At 36.8% G+C, this 26,733-nt stretch overlaps 1 protein-coding gene across 6 annotated transcripts in view; it reads left to right on the top strand.

The window, feature by feature from the left end:
- The window catches only part of LOC139691587 (amyloid beta precursor protein binding family B member 2-like), a 400,834-nt gene that overhangs the window by 347,895 nt on the left and 26,206 nt on the right, over positions 1 to 26,733 (top strand). For all 6 annotated transcript variants that reach the window (XM_071589484.1, XM_071589483.1, XM_071589482.1 and 3 more), the window contains 6 exons: positions 13,260 to 13,709; positions 18,152 to 18,531; positions 20,254 to 20,375; positions 23,254 to 23,372; positions 24,544 to 24,784; positions 25,488 to 25,615. In XM_071589484.1, coding sequence (XP_071445585.1) covers positions 13,260 to 13,709; positions 18,152 to 18,531; positions 20,254 to 20,375; positions 23,254 to 23,372; positions 24,544 to 24,784; positions 25,488 to 25,615 — 1,440 coding nt within the window. The remainder of the gene's footprint in view (positions 1 to 13,259; positions 13,710 to 18,151; positions 18,532 to 20,253; positions 20,376 to 23,253; positions 23,373 to 24,543; positions 24,785 to 25,487; positions 25,616 to 26,733) is intronic.

Raw genomic sequence — 26,733 nt, 5'->3', positions numbered from 1 at the left:
ATTTTTCTTACTCTTTGCTTTATCTTTCATGAAAGAATTCTTTTTAATTTGAATATCGAAAGTAGGTAGCTAATGGAAATGTTTCGAGTATCTCAACTGTCTTAAAGATTTGGTTTTTTTTTAATGCCTTGCGTCATTCCTCATCGCTGAATTTAGACTAATGGAATGTCAAAATTTGGATGGTGATTGTGTCTATCTGATTTCTCCACAAAAGTTCGACATTATTTCGATGACTGTTGATAAAACACAGGTTTTTGAGTTATCAGTGGTTTTATCATTAGTGTAATTATATTCACACCAGGACCGGTTTTTAAATGGTTGGAGAACCTATGTAGACAAATTATGAGACGTGGCAAAATTTAAGAGTCGGTAAAATTCGATCGTTCACTGAATCGACCGCGTGACGACACTACTCTCGGAGGATTGGCCAACGATATTTTGCATCGGCTTTCAGTCCGTAATCTCTAATCGCGATGGAGCGTTATAATCCATAGAAAAGACACTGAAATGATGTATAGAAAATGCCGTTCCTGAAACACGCCATCTCGTTTATAATGTTTATTTGTAATTCCACATGTGTTAGCATTGTTGCCATGGATATAACTGGGAGTTATTATAACTAAGTAAAACAATATATGTTTATTTATGGAGTAAAAGCTCTTAATTCCGTAAATGAAACAAAGAAACCGAATTTTTTGGGAAGTTTTCTATTGTGAAATTTCACATCCCTCGATAATTTATATACGTGCGTGTACAAAATGCCATTTAGTGAAACGCGCCATTTTGTTTAATTGAAACCTTATATTGGTTACTATTGTTGCCATCAAAATGTCTATCCTATTGGAAAGTGTTCCCAGGAAATATGAAATTAAAGTTTTTTCTAATATGGAGTCGGAAGTTTTTGCTCGAAGCATTCTGTCGTCAATCTCATGGCTCTATTTTCTGAGTGTTTCTAAGTACAGTGCTGGGCTATTGACCGGAGGGCCTGGGTTCAATCCTGGGTAATACCTCCGGGCACTTTCCTCAGCTTCTCTCGAGGTGTGAGCGATTTTTCCGGTCGACTGGATATACCTGGGAAACCATAGGCGACAAAAAGAAAGGAGCTGATCTCGCTAGTTCCATGTAAAAGTGCGAATTTCACGCCCCGTTGAGCTTAGTTGACTATGTGAGCTCTTGTCCTCACCTGTAAAACGGACCTCCGGGTTGATTACAGTGATTTGTTGGATTGAATATCTGTAATTAATTCAATTTAAATTATACTTTCGTTCTTTCATTGTATGTTTGTGTTTATTATCCGAAAATGGATTTTTTCAATATCCGCATCTGTCTAACTACTAGTCCCCCTATCTATCCAACATCGACTTTCTTAAATTGACAAATTTCTCCCGAGTTCTTCTTGTTTTAAGCGGAATGTTGGTCGACAGTAAAAGGAATTCGACTATTTCTCCATTTGGCAAAAATTATTACTAACTTTAAGACTGGTTTCGCCTGATTTCCCTTGGGAATTGTAACGTCTTATTACAAATAACCTCCGTATTCCGGCCATATCGTTAAAGTGGAATTTTCAGAATTGCGATGTAAGTGGGAGTGAGATCTCTTGAGAAGCAGGATAAGAAGAAGAAGTGGTATTTCACTGTATTTTTGAGTGCCCTCCCAAAGCAAATGCGACAAACATTGTTTCCCATGGAGACAACAGTCGTTTTTTTGTTTGTCGTGTGTTTTTTTAGGGAGAGTTTTTTTTTCATTTTGCGAGTCAAGGTTGTCTTGAATGACTCGATTCTCTCCTCATTATCTCATCAAGGGCGGAGGGCGGAAAGGTCAGTTAAGCGTGTGCGTAGAAGCGGAGTGGCCAACTCGAAGGAGGCAGAAGAAGAAAAGTTGGTTTGTGCTTTTTCAATACTCCCAGCTCTCCTCTCCAATGTCGGGACTTGTCTCAGGTCTATTTAGAGATAAGAGTTACGTTTTAAATCGAGGAAAAATCAAATCATCTTATTCGAGACAACTTAATCGTGCATTATCAAACAACACGCATGGTCTATTATGAAAGTAATGCGCATGACTACATTGTGACGCGACTATGTATGAGAGTGCGGTAAAACCGGTCGGGAAATGTGGTGACGGGTCTGCCCTTCCAACGCAGCCGGTCGTCAGTTTGCTCCGAGCAGTCTGAGAAGAAAGACGTGCCTCCGCGTGAAGTGTGTTTTTCGACTTTTTAACACGGCGCTCCGCCATGATAATTCCCCCAGCCACACGTCCTTCATCGTTATCAAATTCCTCGTCCGGAGCACCACCACTGGGGAGGAGACCGTGGAAAACATCCAAAAGCATGTAAAAGCGTTCCTGGGAGACATTCCCGTCGAGGAATTTCAGGGTGGCAGACACGTCTCCGCAAGGGTATTCATGCAGGACGAGATCACTTCGAAGAATTTTAAGCATTTGTGCGATCGATAAATCTATTTTTTACCTGGGAATGAGCATTACTTTAATAGTGGACCTTGTATACACATATGCTAAGGTTTTGATATTCTCCCACCGGAAGGCCAAAAATCTTCTTCCGATCCATGAAATATCCTTCAACTATGAATTTCTTCACGGGGAAAATGTCTGGAAAATGGCTTCGGATTATAGAATCAACAAAATCAGTTTTTTCTTAGGAAGTAATCTCACCAAATCAATTTTCGAGATTTTTTATATGATTGAATTGGCTATGTCCGCTATAATTACGGGTAATAAATTTAGACACTTCAACTGCGAGGCATTACTAATACTGCGAGGCATAAATTTGTAAGTGATGAGAAATATGCGCGCAACTTTTTTATGCCATTAATGTCAAATAAATACAGTGGAATATGAGGAATTGAAATTTTTTATAATAATAACATAAATACATAAATAAAATATAAATTTCTTAACTTTAATGATTTATGTGATTATTAAATTCTAATAATAATGATCTTAATCAATAAAATTTCTTTTTTTTATGATCGATTTCTCCATTAAGTGGAAAGAAACGACATATTAGTCTGTGTCGTCTAAACGACCGACTCAGTGTTTTACAATTGAGATGCTTAATATTTTGATAACAGATGAAGGCGCAAGAATATGGGTATTAGGATTTAATTGTGTGACAACCGTTCATTAAATCTGTCAATTAGAGGTATGTCCAATAAATACGCGAACTGATGCCATTAAAAAACTTTATTTTGCAAAATTTAGTCTACATCTACATTGTGTCCTACATCGATTCTGTCCCCTTCAAAAAAGTACCTACATTCGTTGCTATACACTTATTCCATCTTCTTCTTTTCCACTGTTCAAAGCACCCTTGGAAGTCCTCTTGGCAGTTAGGCTTCTTAGTTTTCTCGTCGTTTCTTGCTTTATCTTCCACATCTTCCCAGTGATGTCCCCTCAATCACATTTTTTTGCATTTTGGGAATACGAAAAATTCGCAGGGGGCGAGATCTGGCGAATAAGGAGGATGATCAAGAATGGTGATAGAATATTTTGCCAGAAACTAGCGAACAATGCTGAATGTGCAGGTGCATAGTCATGGACATGTCAAAAGCAAGGGCAGCAGAAACTAAACATAACTGGCACCATACGCACAGCTCGACGATCCGCCAAACATATACTTGACAGACATTGGGTCTCAGACAACTAGCACCGCTAGTGGGTTACCGACGTTAGTTTCATCTTATCTTGACACAGGCATTTTTCAAGTTTGTGTGATTATGGAATGCTGGATTCTGTACCCGATTTGTCGACAGAATTGTTATGATGGCAGCATTAATTTTTTCAGTCACATTTTTCGTCTTGACAGGTTCTCGAAAACATTTTTTGGTGGTGGGTTAAGGACCTTCGATTTATCTTTTGAATCCTTCTTGCCCCCTTGAGCCCTCAAGTAAGAAATGGTCCTACAGATCGTGTCCTTACTCGTAATGCTTTGTAAAAATTGTTTCCGTCTCATGCATAATGTATCTGTGCAGCGAGGTGCACATCCGTCTCAAAGCTTTCAGCGTGAAATTTTCAAGGAGTTAAGAGATATGTTCAAAATCGAATAAGTTGGCTTCTTCGATTCGATTTTTTTTATATCCTCTTTTCCTCCGGGTACGTCTTATCGAAATAAATCGATTATGAAAGTAATGCAGATGAATTCAATGTGACGTGATTATCCATGGCAACGCGGTAAAACCGGTTGGGAAATGTAGTTTCTGGGGTCTTACCTTCCAACGAGGCCGGTCGTCAGTTTGCTCCGAGCAGTCTGAGCGGAAAAACGTGCCTCCGCGTGAAGTGTGTTTTTCGATTTTGTTACACGGCGCTCTGCCATGATAATGCCCCCAGCCACAGGTCCTTCATCGTTATCAACTCCCCCCGAGCACTACCACTGGGGTGGTGGTCTCCCAGCCCCCTTACAGTCCCGATTTGGCTCCATCATTTAAGTCCGCAAAAAAAATTGCCTCCCCGAAAGATAGGGATGAAACCGGGGTTGGGTGTTTTTTTTAAATACGAGTTAGCAGCCCCGAGGTTTGTTTCTCTTCCCCCTAATCGCTTTGGCATGAATTATTAATCAGGGCCAAGGTACACCCGCCGGGGAAAAAAAATAAAATTAAAAAACCTGCTATTTCGTAATTTATGAATTTCGTATCTGATGATGGCAGATAGAATCACAGTTCTCATGGTGAATGTTTCACTCGGATTCGATCGATGGGCGGTCGCGGCTCGGTTTGTGGTCGGGATATTTTAAAAGAAAAAAGAAACGATCTCTCAGTCCTTAGGGTCCACAGAAATGATAAATTCGTGGACGTGTATGTATTGTCCTTGGTGCTTGTGGTTCATTGAAGGGGAAAAACGATCACCGCGATGTGTTGACCGATGTCGTTATTTTCGGCGTTTGCGAAGCCCTTATACGCTTCAACAACCGGTATCACGGACGGGTTGGCATTTTAAAAGTCATCAGTATCGGTGCGGAAAATAATACGAGAACGCGCTTGACAACCAAGGACAAGACGATTTTGACCTTTCGCCCACGGAGAACTCTATGGAATTTTTTTATTTTTAAAATAATCGGAAAAGTCACGACTTTTGCACTCAACTCAGGAACGATATAGGTATAGCTCCTCACTCTCTCTTTCTCCCCTTTTCTCTCCCCCACCCCCCCCCCCACCGTACATTATTAAATCAATTGGAATAATGTTAATGTGATACTCAAAAGATTTTCTCTATCCCGCCTGCATTGAATTCGTCGGTTGACAAATGACATATCTCCGTGTCTTTACGACCAACTCATGACCGTTTACATTTGTTGTCCGCGTCTAATTTTTTTTCTAAACTTTTCCTCTTTCTTCCCCTCCGTAAGCTATCATGGCTCAAATATATGATAATATAATTCGCCCCGTGGTTTGTGATATCCGATTAAGCTTTTATTCGGTACCGATTCCACGCAAATATTCCTGAATTCGCATTGACCTTGTAGCCATGTAATCCCGACAGTGGCGGATCCGAAGGGGAAGGGTTATTAAAACATCCATACCCTTTGAGAAATTAATATTATTCATATGCCCGTTTCTACTCTTTCGAACGCCTTTCATCCCCCCCCCCCTCCTGAGTGTTAAATTATCCACCACAAGGTCATTTATATTATTACGATTAGAATTTAACAATTTCAGAGAGTAAAAATCATTCGCCTTGACCGGGATTCAAACCCGGATGCTTCGATTTCCGGTCGAGTGCTTTAGCCAGTTAAGCTATCGAGGCGTCCTCTTAAACTCTGAAATTATGGGGGCTTTTAAAGGAACAAGATCTTGTGACGAAATAATGTATATACTACTATATATCACAGGCATTCGTAGTCTTGAGCGTTGCGCCTCAGTTCACGAGGTTAAAACCAGCTTTAAACACAATGGTGTTTTTTTATTTATTTTAGTACCATGCAAGCCACCGCTAGGATGTGTGGCTGGTGGTGAATACACACCAGACTAATTTTGACCCTAATATGACCCTGCCGCTGTCGTACAATGTTATTCTGATCCCTTATGGTTCGTGGAAAAATGACATCTAAAATCTATCAGTTCTACACTTGATCTCTCTAATTTTATTGACATGATGGCATTATATGACATCTTACTACCGTAGTACGATGGGGGTTATAATACATTTTCAATATCACTACTAAAGAGAGGTCCATCGAATGTATGAAAGAGATTTAATATGTTATGTACCCCTCGCTCCGTGAGTGATTATCAGCCTAGTTGCTCTAAGATAGCGCTGTTATAGAATATTAAGCTGTTGTAGAATAACACTGGTATAGAATAAAAGTGTTCTATATCTTTCGACAAATTCCAAGAAACTGCGGGAGGTGGCGCGACAGTAACTTATAACGGAGTCATCCGCTAAGTGTGCCTTACAATGCAAAAATTTCAATCCCGGTCAAGGCGAATGATTTTTACACTCTGAAATGTCTACATTAGAAAACACGCTTAGCGGATGACTCCGTCATAAGTTACTGTCGTGCCACCTCCCGCAGTTTGTTGAAATTTGTGTGCGATTAGTTTTTTTTCAATTTAACAAGTGATTTTCATTGATTTCTTTGAAAGAACAGATTTTATAAAATTTATTTTGATCGTGTATAAAAATGGCATCCTCTTTAGATGATTTATTTATCCAGGAGCTAATGGATCACGGAGGTTGATCAAAGTCCCATCGAAAAAAATCACACACAACAAAGCTGTGATTAACTTGAACGAAACGTCGTTCATAGTCGTACGTGTATTGTACCATAAATTTAAAGGAAGAAATATGCATTGGTCCCTAGCGACTATTTATTTCAGAGCTTCGTGGTAACTTCTCATTTTATTCTTCAATTCTCCATAACTTCTATCTGTCTTCATTCCTTCATAGAACTCCATTCTCCTCCTCTCTTTCTCTCTATACCCCATTTCTTAAACGTCCTCCCCTTTATACCTCGGCCTTAACAATATCACACTTAACCTTTCAATATTTCTTCCATTTTCTCATCTCTCTTGAATAAATGAAATGGCTCCAACAGCCGTAAACAGTTTACCTTTCAAAACAAAGTACAAATGAGGTTAGTTGGCTAACGCCAGAAGTCAAAGGATGGGGTAAAGGGTAAAAAAAAAAGATAAGGGATGAGAATGGTGAATACGAATACGCGTATTTCGGTCACAAAGTAGCCCTCTTGAGCGTACTGAAGGTGGAATCGTCACGACAACACATGTTGAAGTGAGAACGGGTTGAGAGCATCTAAAGAATATTTAGGGAGGAGTAAGGGTAATAGTGTGAAATGTAGAGAGGGTGAAAAAAAGACCGGAGCCAATAGATTTAACTGACAGTGGTCTGAACTCTCTGGCAGAACTGAACACTCCCTCTGCCTTTTTCATATTCCTCTCATTAACTTCGTCTCTTGGCTCATCCTATTTTTAAAAACTAGGTGTTTGTCTCCCTCTCAGTTCAACGTATTTTTCTCCATTCTACTCCGCCATACCCTCATCTCAAATATCTCAAATCTATCTTCGTTTTCCTATTTCCTCAAAGACCAAGTCTCATACCCATAAAGCACTACGTTCCATATTAAAATTCTTTGCTAATCTCCTCTTCACATCGCTGCTCAGTGTACGCTTCATCAATAATCTTCTTTATTTTATGTTTTATTTATATATACCTTGAATGCCACCGCCAGGGTGTAGGGCAGGGGGTGAATACACACCTGAATAATTTTACCCGAACATGACCCTACCGCGGTCGGACAATGTTATTATGATCCCATATCGTTCGTTGAAAAAATGGCATCTTAAATCTATCCGTTCTACACTCAATCTCTCTAATTTAATTGGCATGATCTCTCCCACTGTAGTACGAGGGGGGTAATAATATATTTTCAACATCACTGCTAAAGAGCCTTCCTTCCAATTTATGCAAGAGCTTCAATCTGTAATTTAACATCTTCTTACGAACGCCGCATTCGCCGGTGCAATTCCTCTCCTAATGTCCCCCACGATAATGTCTCTCTTCTCCTGAAATATTGCTCAGATACGTGAACTGCTCCATTACAATGCCCCCCCCCCTTTCCTCTAAAATACTTCCGAAATGCGTGAACTGCTTGAATTGCCCTAGTTTATCTTCTCCTACTTTGATGATTAATGTTGCTTTCCTATTTCTGTAGAGCGAGCTGTAACATCCTAGAAACAAATTCTCCCGTGCGCTTAAATCGAAAGAAAAAAAACGCTTAATTTTTTCCGTCCATTCGACAGAAGTGTGTGTGTCCTTAAATCTACGTCATGTTTCCGTTCCGAGTGAACAAGAATTGAGAGCAGGTAAGCGTGTGCTCGTTGCGGCAAATAGACTGGCACCACGGGTCTATTGGTGCCAGGCTCCCTCCCCTAACTGGGTGCCGCTTTCCATCTTTTGGTTGACATCGACAAAAACGAGTGCCTTTCCTCCTCACGCGAGCTACCAAGACGAAAATTTTGAATCCGAAAGAAAATTATTGAATCGAGCAAATTTTTATTATATATATATACATATATATATATAGTATATCCATGCAGGTTATTTATGGTGATCTCTTTTGCATACGGCCGTTTTCAGACCTAAAAGTTTCGATCATTACCTATATCTGGCGGAGTACGGGATATATATATATATATATATATATATATATATATATATATATATATATATACACACACACACACACACACACACACACACACATGCAAACACGAAATCCCGCCATATGGCGAAAAACATATATATACATGTATATATGTATATGTATATATATATACACACATATATATGTACATATATATGTATATATATATATTCTTGGAAATATTCCATAGAAAAGAACACGACCAAAACTTGAAATATGTTTCCAGTCTCAAGATTTCGATAAAATAAATTAAGTTTTTTTTTCTTTCCCGTAAATCTTGACTTTCAAATATATCTAAAAGGAAAGTCGTATCTCCGTCGGTTTATCGGCTGGGTCTGCCCGTAAGTCTTTTCTTCCGAGAATAAACACTTCCTGCTGCCTTTCTTTTAGATTTTTCGAGTTCAACTTTAGCATTAAATATCGACGTAATTTAAGATCCCAGGCGGTTGCCTTGGGGTAGCGGCAGTTTGTATTTATAAGGTGTTGCAAGGATTTTGCCTTTTTGTGAACATTCACGAACGATCCTCGTTAGGTTTTCTCTACTAATCCGTGTAGAACTGAGAAGAAATTGCGTAATAATTTTTTTTAGTTGAAAATGTATACATACGCTTGCTTTTGGTTCTTTCGTTAGTGATGAATCTTTTTTTTATGACAAGTGTCCTACTTGTTCGAAAGCTAATTATTTTCTTAGCACCTCTTTCCGTTCCGTCTTGACGCTCAGCAATTACATTAGCGATTGACTGGGAGAAATCTGCGCTATTTTCACTCAAACTCGTTTTCTGATATTCTGATGCATTTCTTTAAGTTTGTGCTTTCGCTAGGTAGCACCTAAGTGAAAATTTTATTTCTCCTTTTCGAATTTTTACTATGACTTACTAATCTACGTTTACTGCTGTTATATTGAAAATTTTCCCTGCCAACTCTCACATCGTCAGTACGCAATAGTCATCTCAGTAATGAACGCGAATGCAAACCCATTATGACCTTTCAACTGTGGACGCAATGACCCTTTCCTGCACGTGTTTTCAGTCAGAATCAAACAATGACCATGCTCGTGAGCCAATGCCGAACTGAAGGAAAATTTTCCTCACGGAACTTTTAATATAAATTATGCTTCGAACGTCGTTCTCATAAACTTAATTAAAATATCTTAACTTTTCCTTGGGTTTATGCACTTTCATGAAAGTTCCAGCATATCTTTTGCGTGACCGCTTAACTTTCTTGAAAAATGAGATAAGTTTGAGCATTGAATTAAGCTCTGTTGACCTTTTGATAAAAAATTTAAAAAATATATACTATATATGTATACTATACCTTGATCAAAAAGTTCCCGGAATAGCCACCGTGTGGCGCTCCCATCGTTCCGTTTTGAGTTCTGTTTTTTTTGTTAAATTGGTACATCTGTAGTTGATATTCCCTTTAAATCTTAGTGTCATAACTTGACATTTGCAAAAGTTACGTAGCCAAGAGTACATCTATCTCTGTGTGTGTTGGCGATTTTTTACAATTTCAGAAATGGATTTAAATTTGCAACAACGAACTTGTATTAAATTTTGCGTAAAAAACGGATTTAGTGGCGCACGGACGTTGGAAATGTTGGAAAAGTGTTTCGGCAACGATTCTCTAAAAAAACGGTCGTTTACCAGTGGCACGAGCGGTTCAGAAGTGGTCGTGAGTCAATCGAAGATGATGAACGCAGTGGCAGACCATCGACATCGAAAGTCGGTGAAAAAATTGATAAAGTAAAAGAAATGTTGGTCAATAACCGCAAATTAACCATCAGAGAAATAGCGGAGGACTTGAACATTGCCTATGGATCCGCCCAAGACATTGTGGTTAATGATTTGGGTTTCCGTCGTGTAGCAGCAAAGTTGGTGCCAAAAGACCTCAATTTCATGCAAAAAAGAGACCGTGTTGACGTCGCAAAAGACATGATTTGCGAGGCTGAATCCGATCCCACATTCATCAAAAGGATCATTACTGGAGACGAGACGTGGGTTTATGAGTACGACACGCAATCCAGACATCAGGCAAGTGAATGGCGTTCACCAAATGAGCCGAGACCAAAAAAACCACGTCGTTTTCAGTCAAAAAAGAAGGCAATGCTGACGGTTTTCATGGATTACAACGGTGTAGTGCATCATGAATTTTTGCCAGAAGGCCAGACAGTAAACAAAGAGTATTATTTGGGCGTTATGAGACGTTTGCGTGAAGCAATTCGCCGAAAGAGACCAGAAATGTGGGCAGAAAACTCGTGGATTTTTCACCATGATAACGCACCGTCGCACAGTGCTATCATTATTCGTAATTTTTTGACGAAAAATGCAACAAATACCATCCAACAGCCACCGAATTCACCTGATTTGGCTCCCTGTGACTTCTTTCTGTTCAATCGAGTTAAAAAACCATTACGGGGAACGCGTTTTAGCAGCCGAGAGGAAGTAATGGAAAAATCGCAGGAAGCACTGATGGACATACCGAAAACCGACCGTAACTTTTGCAAATGTCAAGGTATGACACTAAGATTTAAAGGGAATATCAACAACAGATGTACCAATTTAACAAAAAAACAGAACTCAAATCGGAACGATGGGAGCGCCACACGGTGGTTATTCCGGGAACTTTTTGATCAAGGTAGTATGTATATATATATATATATATATATATATATATATATATATATATATATATATATATTAAGCTCAAATCGTGTTGGGGTCACTTGGTTATGAATTTTAAAATTGAACAGAGCTCGTTTTAGAACAGGGTTTACCCTTATCTTGCGCAGAAATAAATTTAATCTTTTCACCGAGAATAGGAATTAGTTATTATAGTTCAGAACTCGTTTTAGAACTAAGTTATCCCTCATACATCGCGCAAATAAATTCAACTAACCTCTTCACCTTGTGAATGTTAATTAGTTGGATAGGTTAACGAGAAAGAGATAAGCCAAGTTAGGCATTAAAATAGGAGTTCATAGATTTGAGCAATTGAATCAGTTGACCTATCTCGGAAGTGTTTTTGAACCAAAATGGTCAAAGCCGTTTTGGGCCACGGGAAGAAGAATTGCGTTAAGCAATTTTCTCTTATTAAGGAAGGAATTGATTACAGAGACGTTGAGTAAGGATGTTAAGAAACAGCTCGTCAAAACTTTTATATAAATCGTGGTTTTGTACGGCGCGGAAACATGGCCATTGAAGCAGGATGATAAGCGTAGATTTGGAGGCTTTTGGAACGTGGGTGTTGAGAAGGATGGAAAAGGTGAAGTATACGTGAAGGAAAACAAACGAGGAAGTGCTAGGAATGATGAAAGGGGAGGAGAGAAGATTGTTGGGAGAAATTAAAAAAGAGGCAGGAAAGATTGATGCAGAGAGTTTTGATTGGCGATGGGATGTTTGAGACTTGTTGGAGATGTAGCTGGGAGTACGTTAGACAAGCGAGGAAAGGGTAGTAAATAGGATAGGAATGTTGAATGGAATGAAGGGAGGAAGGAAGCATATTGGATTGAATAGGTGGCTATGTAGCGCTGGTTGTCAAGCTATGTTTTGTTGGGAGAGGCAAGTGAATGTATCGTTGTGTAGGCTGCGTCCATCCAAAATATACCTTATCTGGTAGAATACCAAATAGCAATTATTATTATTAGGTAATCTACCGGTTAAGGTAGGTTTTTGGATGGACGTAATTACTAATTAAATAATTTGTGACCCATAGCAGAATACAACATCCTACTCTACATCAGGTCCCTTTTCAGCTCTGAGTACTTTCTTCCTCCCTTCATCCCGTCCAGTATCCCTATCCTGTTCCTTCCCTTTCCTCGTTTGCCTAACATTCTCCCCTTAATTACAGTCTTCAACATCCCGCTGCCGGTCAATACCCCCTTCAGCCACTTTTCCTGCCTCCATAGGATTGCTCCCAACAAACCCCTCTCTTCGCCCACCATACCAAGCACTTCCTCGTTTGTTTTCTTCTCTGCCCATTTCACCTTCTCCCTTCTTCTCCACACCCACATTTCAAAAGCCTCCAGTCTACGTCTATCCTCCTACTTCAATGACCACGTTTCCGCGCCGTACATAGCTACGCTCCATATCAAAGTTTTTACGAGTCTTTTCTTAACATCCTTACTCAACGTCCCAGTTATCAACTCCCTCCTCCTTGTGAAAGCCTCTTTGCCTAGCGCAATTCTTCTCCTTACGTCCCTACTACTTTGACCGTGTTGGTCCAAAACACTACCGAGATACGTAAACTGTTCTACCTGCTCTAGTTTTTGCCCTCCTATTTTAATGTTAAGCTTAGCCTTTTTCTTTCTAGAAAATCGCATAACCTTTGTTTTATTAATATTGATGGAAATTCAGTGCGAAAGGTGTGGGATGAGAATCAAATAGCAATTATAGTCATAAATAAGTTTAAGGTAAATTGGTCTCTCCTTTGGACGTTTTCATTCCCAATATCGTGCACAGATAGATTATAAATAAACTTTTACGACGAATTTCTAAATTTGGGAATTTTCATCCAAAGTGTCCATTGCCGTCTCAACCAGAGCCATCCGATTCAATCTTTCTGATCAAGTCATCTTCTTATCCTTTCGCAGGGGAAGCGTATCACAATGCCAACACCGGAAGCAGCTGCACATGAGCTGCCCCCAGACATTGGCATATGACACAAGCTCCACGACGCTATCGTCCACGAGTCCGTCTGCGACCTCGTGTCTCCCATCGGCACCTCCCCTGGATAACAGTCCCCTGGGCTGCATCACTTCGGACAACGGCAACAAGGGGAACTGTGTGGGGAAAGAGAAGACCACGACAACCGAGGCCAACATGGGGAGGAGGACGGTCGACGCGTTCACTCAGGGTGGAAATATGACGCAGCAGATGAGGGAGGACCAGAAACAGCATCACAGGAGGCAGCATAAAAATGGTTCGCAGAAGACCTGCACTTCTTCTATCCAGCAGCCGGACCTGATCCAGCACGCGGTGGAGTCACAGCATCAAAAGACTCAGCTGATCAGTTCGCAGATGTGCAACACGAAAACTGAAGAGTGAGTGATTATTATTATTATTCTTATTTTTGTGGCCATTTCATTCGTGTCCTTGTATTTTTCGAGGGAAAATCAATTTAATTTATTGAGTTTTTTTTTCTTTTTTTAAACGCTCGTCCAAACAAAATGGTGATCTCGAAAGTTCATTCAAACATTATGTACGATTTTGAGTACATACTAAAATAATGAAGGAGTCTGAAAAACTTCTCTCCTCTTTTGTAAAAAAAACCTCTCTCATAAAAAAACCTCTCTAATAAAAAAAACCTCTCTTATAAAAAAACCTCTCTTATAAAAAAAACTCTCTTATAAAAAAACCTCTTATACAAACAATGTACAGAATACAATGCAGATTTAATTATTCACGTTCATGCGTTTACTTTTGCTTGGAAGTTTTTTATGCTTGAACAATCAGAAAAAAGCGTGTGTTTCTTTAAAAAAAGAAACATTTCATTTTTTTAAGCCGTGTATACAGCAGTATAAATTGAACTGCCTACTGTTAAAACAAGACTCCTTTGTTGAAACATCAAATTTGTCGAAATGTATATTAAAGTGTCAGAATATTGAATGATGATGAGTTCGTGCATTCATTTGTTTTTGCCATGTTCAGCTTAGATACTCTCTATATACTTGCATTACGTATTAGTATTAGATAGGTACTATAAAGTTGATTTTTCTCCCCAAATTTAACATGTTTCGTATCAATATTAATTGCGTCGTAAAAATATGTGACAGGTCAAAATAATTCTTTTTTCGTTAACTTTTGGAAAAACGCATATATTTTATTGCATTTTCGTGTGCATTATTTTCATACAATGGATAAATATCATTCTATGCATAATTTACTGCTTAGCGTACAAAAATTTTCCTGCGTCATTTTTTTAATATTTGAAAATCTTTCTTAGAATAAGGATGTATTACAACTGAGAGGTTTACTCCAGTTTAGTGTATCTAACTAAGAGGTAGAGTGAAAGTTTGGTTTTTTCTGCTTTAAAATGACTTGATATCCTGTTAACCAAAACTCAATAGTCTTCATGACGAAATACATTTAGGCTAAAATGAACTGGCTGTTGAGCAATAGATGTTGAAGAATCAAATGCCCATGTAATTTCAGTTTTGAAGAATTACAAATTTTTGCCATAGACCTCTATTTTTACGAATGAAATTAAGTAAATTGTTATGAAGACTGTTTTTTTCCATTCTCTAAAGTAACACGCACAACAATTAAAACCAAATGCAAGAAACTTTACAAATGTACAAATTGGAATTATCATATTGCGATTATTAAATTGTTACAAAATATTTTTTAGCTGTCAAATTTTTGAGACCTCCTATAAGCCAATGAAGGGTCAGAGGAACTGAAGACTCAAGTTAAAGATTCAATTTAATTCATTAACTAATGGAAAGTTGCAATTATAAGGTGATTATCGTATTCCAGTTCTACCAAATCACGACTGAAACTAAACAGTTAATTCAGGGCTAGACAGACCGACCCGAAACTTCAAACAGTTGATTTCCAAACTGTTTCCAATTTTCCTCGTCCATGACATTATGTCGCCCTGATTGCGTATGTTTAATGAGTAAAATATCGTTCATTAGCATTGTAGTATGTAATTAACATGACAAATATTCCATTACCGTCCCGCCTGAAATTAATTTTAATAAAATAATGGCTTTAAATGTTTTAGCTTACTACAATGTCAATGCAGTTCATGATTTTTTACTGAGAGATATATGTGTGAGTTTATGATGATAGAATATTACATGGCATATGAATTGTATAATATGTAATTCTCTAAAGGTGATATGTTTAAGATAGTTTTAGTATTAATTTGAATGCTGTAGATCTCTCGGCCACCTATTATTTGTCATTTTAGCTACCCAATTTCTCCTGCCTGCATTGCGTATTGATTAATTCCTAGTAATCAGTTCCAGCTATTTATAAATAGTATTTTCGACGCCATCATTAATTGGACCCAAAATAAGATTCGCAGTACAGATGGCTATTTCAATGTTGTGTGGGTTGCCGTATCTGTAGGATATTTGTAGTTTTATCTCGCGTGAAGTTCGAACAGGAATATAAAATTATTTATTATTATTAGGTAATCTACCGGTTAAGGTAGGTTTTTGTATGGACAAAATTACTAATTAAATTAATTTGTGACCCCTAGCAAAACACAACATCCTACTCTATAACAGGTCCCTCTTCAGCTCTGAGTACTTTCTTCCTCCCTTCATCCCGTCCAACATCCCTATCCTGTTCCTTCCCTTTCCTCGTTTGCCCAACATTCTCCCCTCAATCACAGTCTTCAACATCCCACTGCCGGTCAATACCCCCTTCAGCCACTTTTCCTGCCTACATAGGATTGCTCCCATCAAACCCCTCTCTTCGCCCACCATACCAAGTACTTCCTCAAATTCCAAAGAAACTGCGGGAGATGCCGCAACAGTAACTTTTAACGGAGTCATCCGCTAATGTGCATTTTAATGCAACAATTTCAGAGGGTAAAAATCATTCGCCTTGACTGGGACTCGAACCCAGATCCCTCAATATCCGGTCGAGTGCTTTAGCCTTATGCTGACTGACTGACTTCAATATGTCTGTAAACATGTATGTGGATAACTCCGCCGCTGTATACTCCCTCAGAAAGGGAAAAGGAGTAATCTTTAACCTAAATCCAATGTTAGTAACTATGTATATGACTATACTAATAAATGAAACTCAGTCACACACAGTGACCTGGTCGCTGATCCCCACTGGTGCCAATCCGGCTGACGAGCCCTCCCGGGCCGTGCCGCCTGCTCTCGATATGCCACTCGGCAGCCATCATGGCTCCAGCGGTATATAGGGAGCGCGCGACGCGGACTCGGGAGTTGGATCCAAAGCTCTAGAGAGGCATCAGGTGGGATCAGAGGTCAGCAGCAGCCCTTTCTGAGGGAGTATACAGCGGCGGAGTTATCCACATACATGTTTACAGACATATTGAACAATTTAAAGTGTCTTAATAAGAGGACGCCTCGGTAGCTTAAGTGGCTAAAGCACTCGACCGGATATTGAGGGATCTGGGTTCGAGTCCCAGTCAAGGCGAATGATTTTTACCCTCTGAAATTGTTGCATCAAGTACTTCCTCGTTTGTTTTCTTCTCTGTCCATTTCACCTTCTCCATTCTTCTCCACACCCACATTTCAAAAGCCTCCAGTCTATATAAATAACAGTTATAATATAAAATTATAACTGTTAAAATTCTAAGCTTAGCAGAGGATTGAACTGAGAGTGAAATAGCCTGTGATTCCATGTAGTTATTAGTTGAGTGTTTTGAATGGTTTCTCTTGGAAATATAATGTGCAGTGCAAGAATAGTACCTCATCATTTGAAAGTCAAACACAATAGATCAGAGTGTGTGTTCCAATTTAACATAACACTGTGTTTGCTGACTTGTAAAAATATTGAATTGCAATTGAATTACGTTGAGTTTGAAAAAGTCAATGAATTTATACAAACAAATGGAAAATATTCCACTGGAACATATAATTAATATACTCCGCTCGAAGTCACGAATGACTGAAAATCTTCTCAAGTTTGTAAGTCGTAATTACTGTTAATTGTGTTATTTCTTGCATGCAACCATTAATATTATATTGTTTTAAAAAAATATTTTTTAACTTAAAAAAAGTTCCTAAAATTTTTCTAGTGCGTCAGAGATGTGAGATTTAACAGCAGAATCGTATCGACATATTGGTCAGTGATGACGTGATTTAAAAAGAAGAATTATATGGAATAGTGTTTGCAAGAGGCAACGTATAAGACAAGGGACAATCACTTCTAATGCTTCTATTTCAAAATCATTGCGCACAGAAAGATATATACAATTAGTTAAAGATAAAACATAATACAATGCAGGTTTAATTCACATGTGTGCATTTATTTCTGCTTGTAGTTTTAATACCACACACAATCACAAAATCTGTTTTAGACGATATTATATATATATATATATATATATATATATATATATATAAGTAATATGTGTATATATATATATATATATATATATATATATATATATATATATATACTCATATATACAGAAACAGATATAACCGTTTGGCGGGATTTCGTGTTTGAATGTATATATATATATATATATATATATATATATATATATATATATATATATATATATATATATATATATATATATATGTATATATAGTACGTGTTCCTCACTTTGTCCATTTAACATTTAATCTTCAGCATTTTCAACCATTCTTCACTTACATTTTATGATTTTTTATTCATGTGTATGCATGTTAGTTAATCTACTCAGAGGACCACTATCTACAAAATCAAAATTAAAATTTCATTATGTAAACTATTATGCCATCATTACCCTTCCAAGTTGGATTTGTTGGAAATAATTGTTAAATTATCCTCCTCTTAACAGGATGATGGATGTGAACTCACCCGACACTGCAGATAACGGCATCCAAGTCTTACGGAATCAGCATCGGACAGTGGATCACATGGTGGGCTTGGACTCGGGAGGGGTGCCACACATACAGGGGCATTTAAACAATGACCTCTATGCTGTGCCGGTGAAGAGGCCAGTGGACCTTGGTTGTCGGGAGGTGTCAAAGGACCAGGTGGAGAGGTCGTCTTCCGAGGATAAGGAAGAAGTTGAGGATGAAGAAGAGGAGGGAGATGACTCTGAGGAGGAAGAGGATGATGACTCGGAGGAGGAGGAGGATGAGGAAGGCCAAGGACAGGAGCTGAGGGCCAATTTGAGGAGGGATATGCTGCCACCTGGATGGGAGAGACACGAAGGTATGGCAACCGTGGTGATAACAGTCCACTTGATGACACACATGCGGTCAATTGAATTCCCAACCAAATTCTTATTGGCGGTGTCAAAATTTAACATATGTTCTCATGCAATATATATATATATACATACATATATATATATATAATTATATATTTATATTTATATATATATATATATATATATATATATATATATATATATATATATATATATATATATATATATATAGATATATATATATATATATATATATGCTTTCATAGACGTAACACGGAAGTGCCGAATAGTACAATACACAGTAACACAATATAGAAACACAAAAAAAGAGAACACTCACACGTATTTTCTTGATATTTCGACGGAAACAATCCGTCTTCCTCTGAAGATATAAAGTCAGTCATTACTTCTATATCTTCAGAGGAAGACGGATTGTTTCTGTCGAAATATCAAGAAAATACGTGTGAGTGTTCTCTTTTTTTGGTGTTTCTATATTGTGTGTTACGGTGTATTGTACTATATATATATATATATATATATATATATATATATATATATATATATATATATATATATATATCGATCTCACGTATAGTTAGACCCCCACAATTGATATTTTAAAATATCCTGTTTATTACTTATCTCATTTATAAGTGGACCCTTGTTTTTTTTCATAATTATTGAAATTAGCCAAGTTAATTTCAGTTAATTAACTTTAATTATAACTTATGAAATTTTTTAAATGCATGTTGTCAAGCAACAGGGACAAAAATAAATGTAATTTAGTTCTCTCAACAGTATTTATCAAGTTGTAAATAATCGATAATTATTTCAAGTTTTTCCTTTTACCCATGGTATCGACCACTGTAATCATTTGTGAGATTTTTAATTGATTCCAAAATTTACTGTCAATGCCACAAGTGCTGCCCAAATGGTACTGCTGCCATTGTTTGCGTCTACCGTTTTGCTGCAATTTGTAGGTAGCAGTAGTAACAGTAATTTTTGGAATAAGAAAATTTATTAAAATGGTGGTCTTATTACATGACAATTCAGAGTAGATTTCAATATTTTTTAAACCAGAAGATAACTTTTTAAAAAAATTTAGACCCAGCATATGTTGTTGGGTTCTTGTAGTACATTTCTAAATTATGCATCGTAAACCTATCATCATGTACTCTACCAGTATATTAATCTTAGGTATCCTCATCCTACAAAGTTTCAACACTCTATTGTTAGACACATGGAATAAAAATTATAAATACATGGCGAGGTAAAATGTTTGCATTCTTCAATAATGGTTGGCAACTGCTGTCCACTCTTGAGATATTTTTTATCGTTCACATCTGTAGCTTGAATGGTATTGGTGAAAAAGGGAAATTACTTCAGACAGCAATATTTTTATTTTACTCTCGAGTCATTGTGTAATGCCTTTGATGAGTTTGGCAACAAATTCACATCATCCTTTTTTCGAGTACATGAGTCATAATCATCACCTTTGATATAAAAATTAAATTGTTACTCTTGAGCAGACTTTAAACTCAATTGTTTGTTTTATAATAGTTGCAAACCACAATGAATTTTAATAAATAAAAAAATATATATAAAGTACCAGTTGCACTTATGTAATTGGATTTGGCTGGTGTGGGAAATTTGTTTTGAAAATTAAAATCAATATCCACCGAGATTTTTTGCGTGTTATAGGTACACATTATGATTTCTTCCAGATGGAGACGGACCATACTATTGGCACATAAAAAGTGGTACAATACAGAGAGAGCCACCAACCCTGCCGACCAATGGAAAGAGCGAACAGAGGCCGAGGTCGCTTGCAAAGGAAGCTGAAAGTGTAAGTATACCATCAGTCTTATTTAAAAAAAACGTGTGTATATGAGAGTAATTTTAGAGTAATGAGTTATTGTAAGGTCACAATTTGTCAAACTATCATTTCCTGCCGTACAACTCCTGTTGCCATTTCAAAGAAGGAGTAGTTCAATTAGAATTTTTTATGTCGTTAAGGCATGTTCCATTGTGCTCTGTTATTGTAGCTTCAAGGGTGGTACAATCTGATTAACGTTATCTCTGGTTGACTATCGTCTCTGGGTAAGATTTTAAATCTTACCATTGGAATGTGGAATGAAAACCCAAGACCCATTTACTGCTGATGTACACCAATAATTATATATTTTCTCTAACCCAGATGTATACATTTACCATTTATTCAAGTTGATATGAATGACATGGTTGTCTTTTTGCCACGGATAAGAACAAGATAGGATGACCAAATGTATTTCATTTGAATTATTATTATTATTATAAATACACATGTGCTAATAGACACTGTCAGGTGGCACACAAGTCCCAAACAATTGCAAAATATAATACATAAAACCAGACAAACACAGATCTCTTTAACAAAACAAGTGAATCCCCATCCCATTTACAACCATTAACCAGCAAGAAAAAAAAAGATAAATTAAAAAAAAAAAATTAAGCTATAACATATAATACCATACACCACACATAAATCAAATTTTTACATATATACCTTACATCTATTCTTAAAAGTATACACTCTGTTAGGAAAGGGCTCGAATATTTTTGCAGGTAATTTAATAATTTACCTTTGAAAATATTACAGTCCATGAAAGGGTAATTCAATAATGTAAAAGACTTTATGATAATAGTTGATATTAGAACAGTAAACATTGTCAAGCCCAAGACAGGCTACATAAAGAAAAGCCATTGGAGTCAGTCTAGAGCATTCCATTGCGAATGAAACTGATCTGCTACACCCATCTATCCTTCCTCCTTTGAATTTTACCCAAAAAAACCTCTCTCCTTCCCTTTCGCTTTGCATTAGTAATTATTTGTTTGTTTTCCTTCTGTCCACTTCACCTTTTCCGTCCTTCTCTACACCAACATCTCAAAAACCTCCAATCGATGCATATTATCTTGCTTCAATGACCCAAGATTCCTTGCCTTACAAAATCACACTTGATATCAGAGTTTTGACACTAATAGTTTCTTAAAATCCTTTCTCAACATCCCTGTCATGAATTCCCTCCTCTTTGTGAAAGTTTCTTTGCCTATTACAGTTATCCTACTACTTTGATCATCTTTGTCCAAAAGATTTTCAATATAAATAGTAAACTGTTCCACCTTCTCTAGTTCTTGTCCACCTATTTTAATGCCTCACTTTGCATTATTCTTTCTTAAAGACATTTTCTCTATCCTTTGTTTTGTTATCATTCATTTTCATCCCATGGGTATCATACTGATTTTCTAATGTGCTTAGTAATGCTTGCAACCGCTTGGCTTACTGGCAAACCTAATTGATTTTATGAATTCTACACCAACTTTCATTCCTACTTAAGAGATCTTCTGATGCCTCTTTAGTCATTATTTTTCTCTATGTATTGAAAAGAATTGATGATAGTAAGCATCTCTCACTCCCCTGCCCATCCTGATACTCTGTCCATCACATTCACCTAAGCAGTCAGAAATTTACGGAGCACAGATAAGTTATCTATATGAGAATAAAATGTAAAATTATCCACTATGATTCTTAAATTTCTGGGAATTGACTTGTTCTCATTTCATACAGATTCCATCTTTAAAGGTTTTCCCTACAATACCTCTAGAATGTAATGCTTCTGTGGTATAATGTCCAAATTCTTCAAATATGTATTTACTAAAGCCTAAGAAATAAGCAGATTAAAAATTATGTCCAGGCTTGTATGAAATAATGATAGCGGAATAGAACATAGTGGTTTATAGGTACCTAAATTAGATGAAAACTTTTCATAAATGGTTTCCTCCATCAATCAATCAATCCTTCCAAGCTTTATCCAACCTTTCAACAAATTAATTTTTTCCCCACAGTCCATGTTCGTTTCTCATTGTTTATTGTTATGATGTTATTGTCTTTTGTCCTCTTTCATGTTTGTTATATTTTTTCACTGTAAATTGGCACTACTGCTGTATGTGAATAATGTTTTAAAATTAATAAGTTTCCTTATTATAGGCCCAATGACCTTTGGTTGAACTATTCAATCAAAATATTTTTTATATTCAACAGATTCAGGCGAGATGAAGTGGAAGTTTGTCATTATGAAATATGAAATTTGCACCATTCCTTAGATTTATTTGTTATGTACAATGCACCTGTCTTGCACCTGAAGATGTTTCGATGAACTGAAACGCATTGTACGTTACAAATAAAAGTGTGGAAAAGTGCAAATTTTGTTTTTCTTGCAAAATCTTTTTATTTTACTATTTTCAGGGTAAGAAGTTTTAGAGCAGTTTTTCTTTTCCTTTTCATCATCATCATCAGAATGGCTCTTTTTCAATCATACAGTCCCTAATCCCTCAAGATGCTTAGTGTATATAAATATGAAGACCCCTACTTGTGATATTTAAATTCACCATGCATGTTAGGTGTACGGCAAACCATAAATGGGACCTACCACCAATTCACCAATTTCATGTCCTGTAAACGGTGTGGAGAGGTCCATCGTGAACCTCATATAAGCAAAATTGTATAATTTTGGCAAATGTGTCCACGAGCTAAACAACAAATTTATTTGTAATTGTTAACTCAATTAATAAAAACTCGCAAATTAATTTCTGTCGTTATCATTAATTTTTTTTGTAGCTTGCTGATTCATACTCATATATTGTGAACTTTTTTTTGAGAATGACATTATTGATCTATTCATTTCTAGGCATTGAATAGCTTCCCGGCCCCCATGTTTAACACTGTAACTCGAAGCAGTACTAGTTCAGCATTGGAGGACTTGGATGGCAAGAAAAGAGAAGAAAGGAGAGAGGAAATGGCATTCAAGTGAGTGTGGCTCTCTCAGAAATTTGTTTGTCTCTGGTTCCATTATCCTGACTTGATTTTGAAGGTTACCTCATTTTGCAACCTGCCATGGCGATACGGTTGGTAATGGGTTTATGAGATGATTATGTAAAATAGGACACACACAGTCAGCCGTGCCCCCTCCTCTTGACCTTGAAGCAATCTTCAAGAAGTGTGATGAAGAAGCTGATTTTTATACTTAATGTAATTCACAGAATGGATACATCTGGATTACCATGTGACACTGGAAAGCATGCAAAATCTGGAATTGCCCTGGAAAATTAAATAAAATGTCCTGGAATTTTTGTAGTATAAGTGTGAAACATGATTTTGTTTTTTTTCAGCCAGTTAGTAGTTAGCCATATGTTATCACAAATCTTGCTCCCTTCCATATGTCTCATTCTACATATTTGAATTACCTGTTGCCATTTTTGAAACCAAACCTGAACAGGATCAAATAGTTTACCATTAGCAGTCAAAATTTTAATCTATGCATATATTTCTAGTTGTGCTGTGACTGTTTGATTCATATGCGTGTTTTGTCTCAATAATTTTGAACGCATAAGTTTTCCAAATTCTACGATCAAAGTTTTAAAAGTTATTAACGTTCATTTCTGAGCAAAAAGGGTCATGTCATCAGGAAATACGATGCACAGGATCCTTCTTCGTCCAATTGACACTCCTGTATCTTATCTCCAGCATGTCCTGGCCATGTCTTCAACATAAAGGTTGAAGAGGTTGAGCGAGAGGCAGCACCACTGCCTCACTCCCCTCCCAATATCAATTCAACCCGTCCTCTTTTCATCTATTCCAATACTCACCTCCAGGGTTAAGTAGGAAAAAAGAATAGCACAGATAATCTACTTTAGGAAAATTGAGTTTTCTCTATCATCAGTGCAAAAAGGTCAAAAAAATCTCTTAAGGAGTGGGAAGATTGAAAGAAATTACTGTGATTTTAGTTTATTTCATGTAGCTTGAAAGTTTGTACTGGAAAAATATATTTTTTTACCTGGACGTCTTGTTGTACCTCGAAAAAATATGAAAAAAACTTATATTAGATCCTAAATTTCTCCACACGTTGCCCTCATTGTATATCACTTAGTCGGAACTTTCACTCTTTGGTGACTGACAGTGATTTTCTTTGAATTTAAAGGAGGAGAAGTTTCCCGGCACGATCTGAACCAGAACCGGTGTGCATTGGTGGGAGCAGTAGCAGTAATAGTATAGCATCAAGAGAGCGACCAATCAGGTTTGCCGTACGATCCCTTGGTTGGGTGGAAATAGCCGAGGAGGACCTTACTCCTGAACGCAGCAGTAAGGCTGTCAATAAGTGCATTGTGGATCTTTCCCTTGGACGCAATGATCTTCTTGATGTTGTCGGTCGTTGGGGAGATGTCAGTATAATGGTTCTTTATATATTTGTAGGATTAAGAAGTATGACTTTAGAAAACTGTAAATCTTTAAAATGAGGATGATAACGTCAAGTGTTTATTTAAATCTCGTGTCGGTGACGGGAATGAAAAACTCTTTCAATGAAGAGTTTTGGTGGTGATGTGTGCTTTTTGCTTGAATGAAAAAATGAAATTATCGTGTTTTACAAGCAGCATGCCGGGCAGAGTCAGTAATTATTTTAATAAAACTTCTTTAAGTAAATATAATGATGGATGCATTTATCTGAGTGGCCAAGCAACCAATAATTCATATGGAAAGTCATCTTATATGTTTTTCGTAGAAGCACTTAGCTCAAGATTTGGCTAATGAGTTCAAAAGTCGGATTAATTCATTTCTAAATATTTTCATTATTTGTTGTAATAGGGACTTGAATAAATAATGTGGCATGCAAGGTCATCACCAGTAGCTGTGATGCATGTGTGACTGAACGAAATTGTATTGATTAAATTTTTTTAAATTTATTTGACCAGTGAAACTCTATAAACATTTTAATGGATTCGCAAAGATAAGAACTTTCCATTTTCATGTTATAGAATGCATGTTATAGTGTACAAAATATTTGTTACTTTTTTCTAAATAATTGTATTCAATGATTTTTTTGTGTGTTTATTCCTAAAATTTAAAAGTAAAATCATTTCATTTCAGGGAAAAGATCTTTTCATGGACTTAGATGAGGGTGCTCTCAAGCTAATTGACCCAGAAAATTTAACTGTATTAAACACTCAACCAATACACACAATTCGTGTTTGGGGAGTTGGCAGGGATAATGGAAGGTAATGTTATCTGTCTGCTATATATAATTAAGATTTTAATGGTGAAAGTTATTTATAAAACTGTGTCAAGATAATATTATAGTTCAGTATGTAAAATTTGCAGTTTTACTTTAGCTTTGTCACATAATTACTCTCATTTTAAAATTATGCAGAGCTTGAAAGGGAAACTAACAGGTGTAGGCTTTCCTAGATTGAAAACAGTATTAGAATATTGAAACACCGTGTTTTAGGATAAAAGGTACTAAAAACATGCCCTCACTTAGAAACTTATAAGGAATACACACATCAATGATACTGTGATCATTTTTATTTGAACACTAAAAGAAATATAATTCATATCTAATTTCCCAAAATTATCTTCCTCTTATATTGATTGGTACAATATCATTTTTCATGCTTCTTTGCTGTTATGTGTGGCTAGAAATTCATTAAAAATTATCTGTCTGATAGGGTATTATATTATTTCATTAGTTAAATATGTTGTCTCCTTTGTTACATCAATGCTGTAGTCTTATGAAGTTACATTGCCAGTTGGAGTCTTCATTTAAAATTTTTCCCTACTGCAAACTCACTTGTCTGTAGTCAATGAAATCAATGGTGGTCTGGTGTTCGGCTGTGTTAAGCACAACTGTTTAAGACTGATCATATTCATTGACAGTTCAGAACATTACCAGAAAGGCCTTTGTATTTTTTTTTCATAAAACAGATTTATTTGAGAAGAATGAGTAGTGCAATTAAATGAACCCTTTCCTGCACATTGGGTTCATGATTTAATGGGCAATGGGGCATATTGTAAGGTGAGGCATCAATAAATCAGCATGAAATATATTCTTAAGGGAAATGTGAAAGAAAAAAAAGCAGGTGAGGGTTCATAAGAAAAGGGTGTGTGATAAAATGCAGTGCTTTGAACATAAAAGCATTCCTTGGGAATGAAAACTACTTAATGTGGATAAAATTTATTATATGATCTGCAAACTAACTCCAGTAATCAACCTGCAGGCTGGTTTGATGGATTAGGGTAGAGTTCACCTAATACTAAGGCCAATGAAAATTTAAAACAGTGTTTATTATTTGACACAAAAAGTTATTAGCTTAACTGAGTCATCCTCCCAGAAATA

Source organism: Hetaerina americana, unplaced genomic scaffold (assembly GCF_022747635.1).
Source record: "Hetaerina americana unplaced genomic scaffold, ioHetAmer1.1.p SCAF_38, whole genome shotgun sequence".
Taxonomy (NCBI): domain Eukaryota; kingdom Metazoa; phylum Arthropoda; class Insecta; order Odonata; family Calopterygidae; genus Hetaerina; species Hetaerina americana.
Note: the sequence above shows the minus strand (reverse complement) of the source record. Positions and strands in the feature narration are given on the sequence as shown.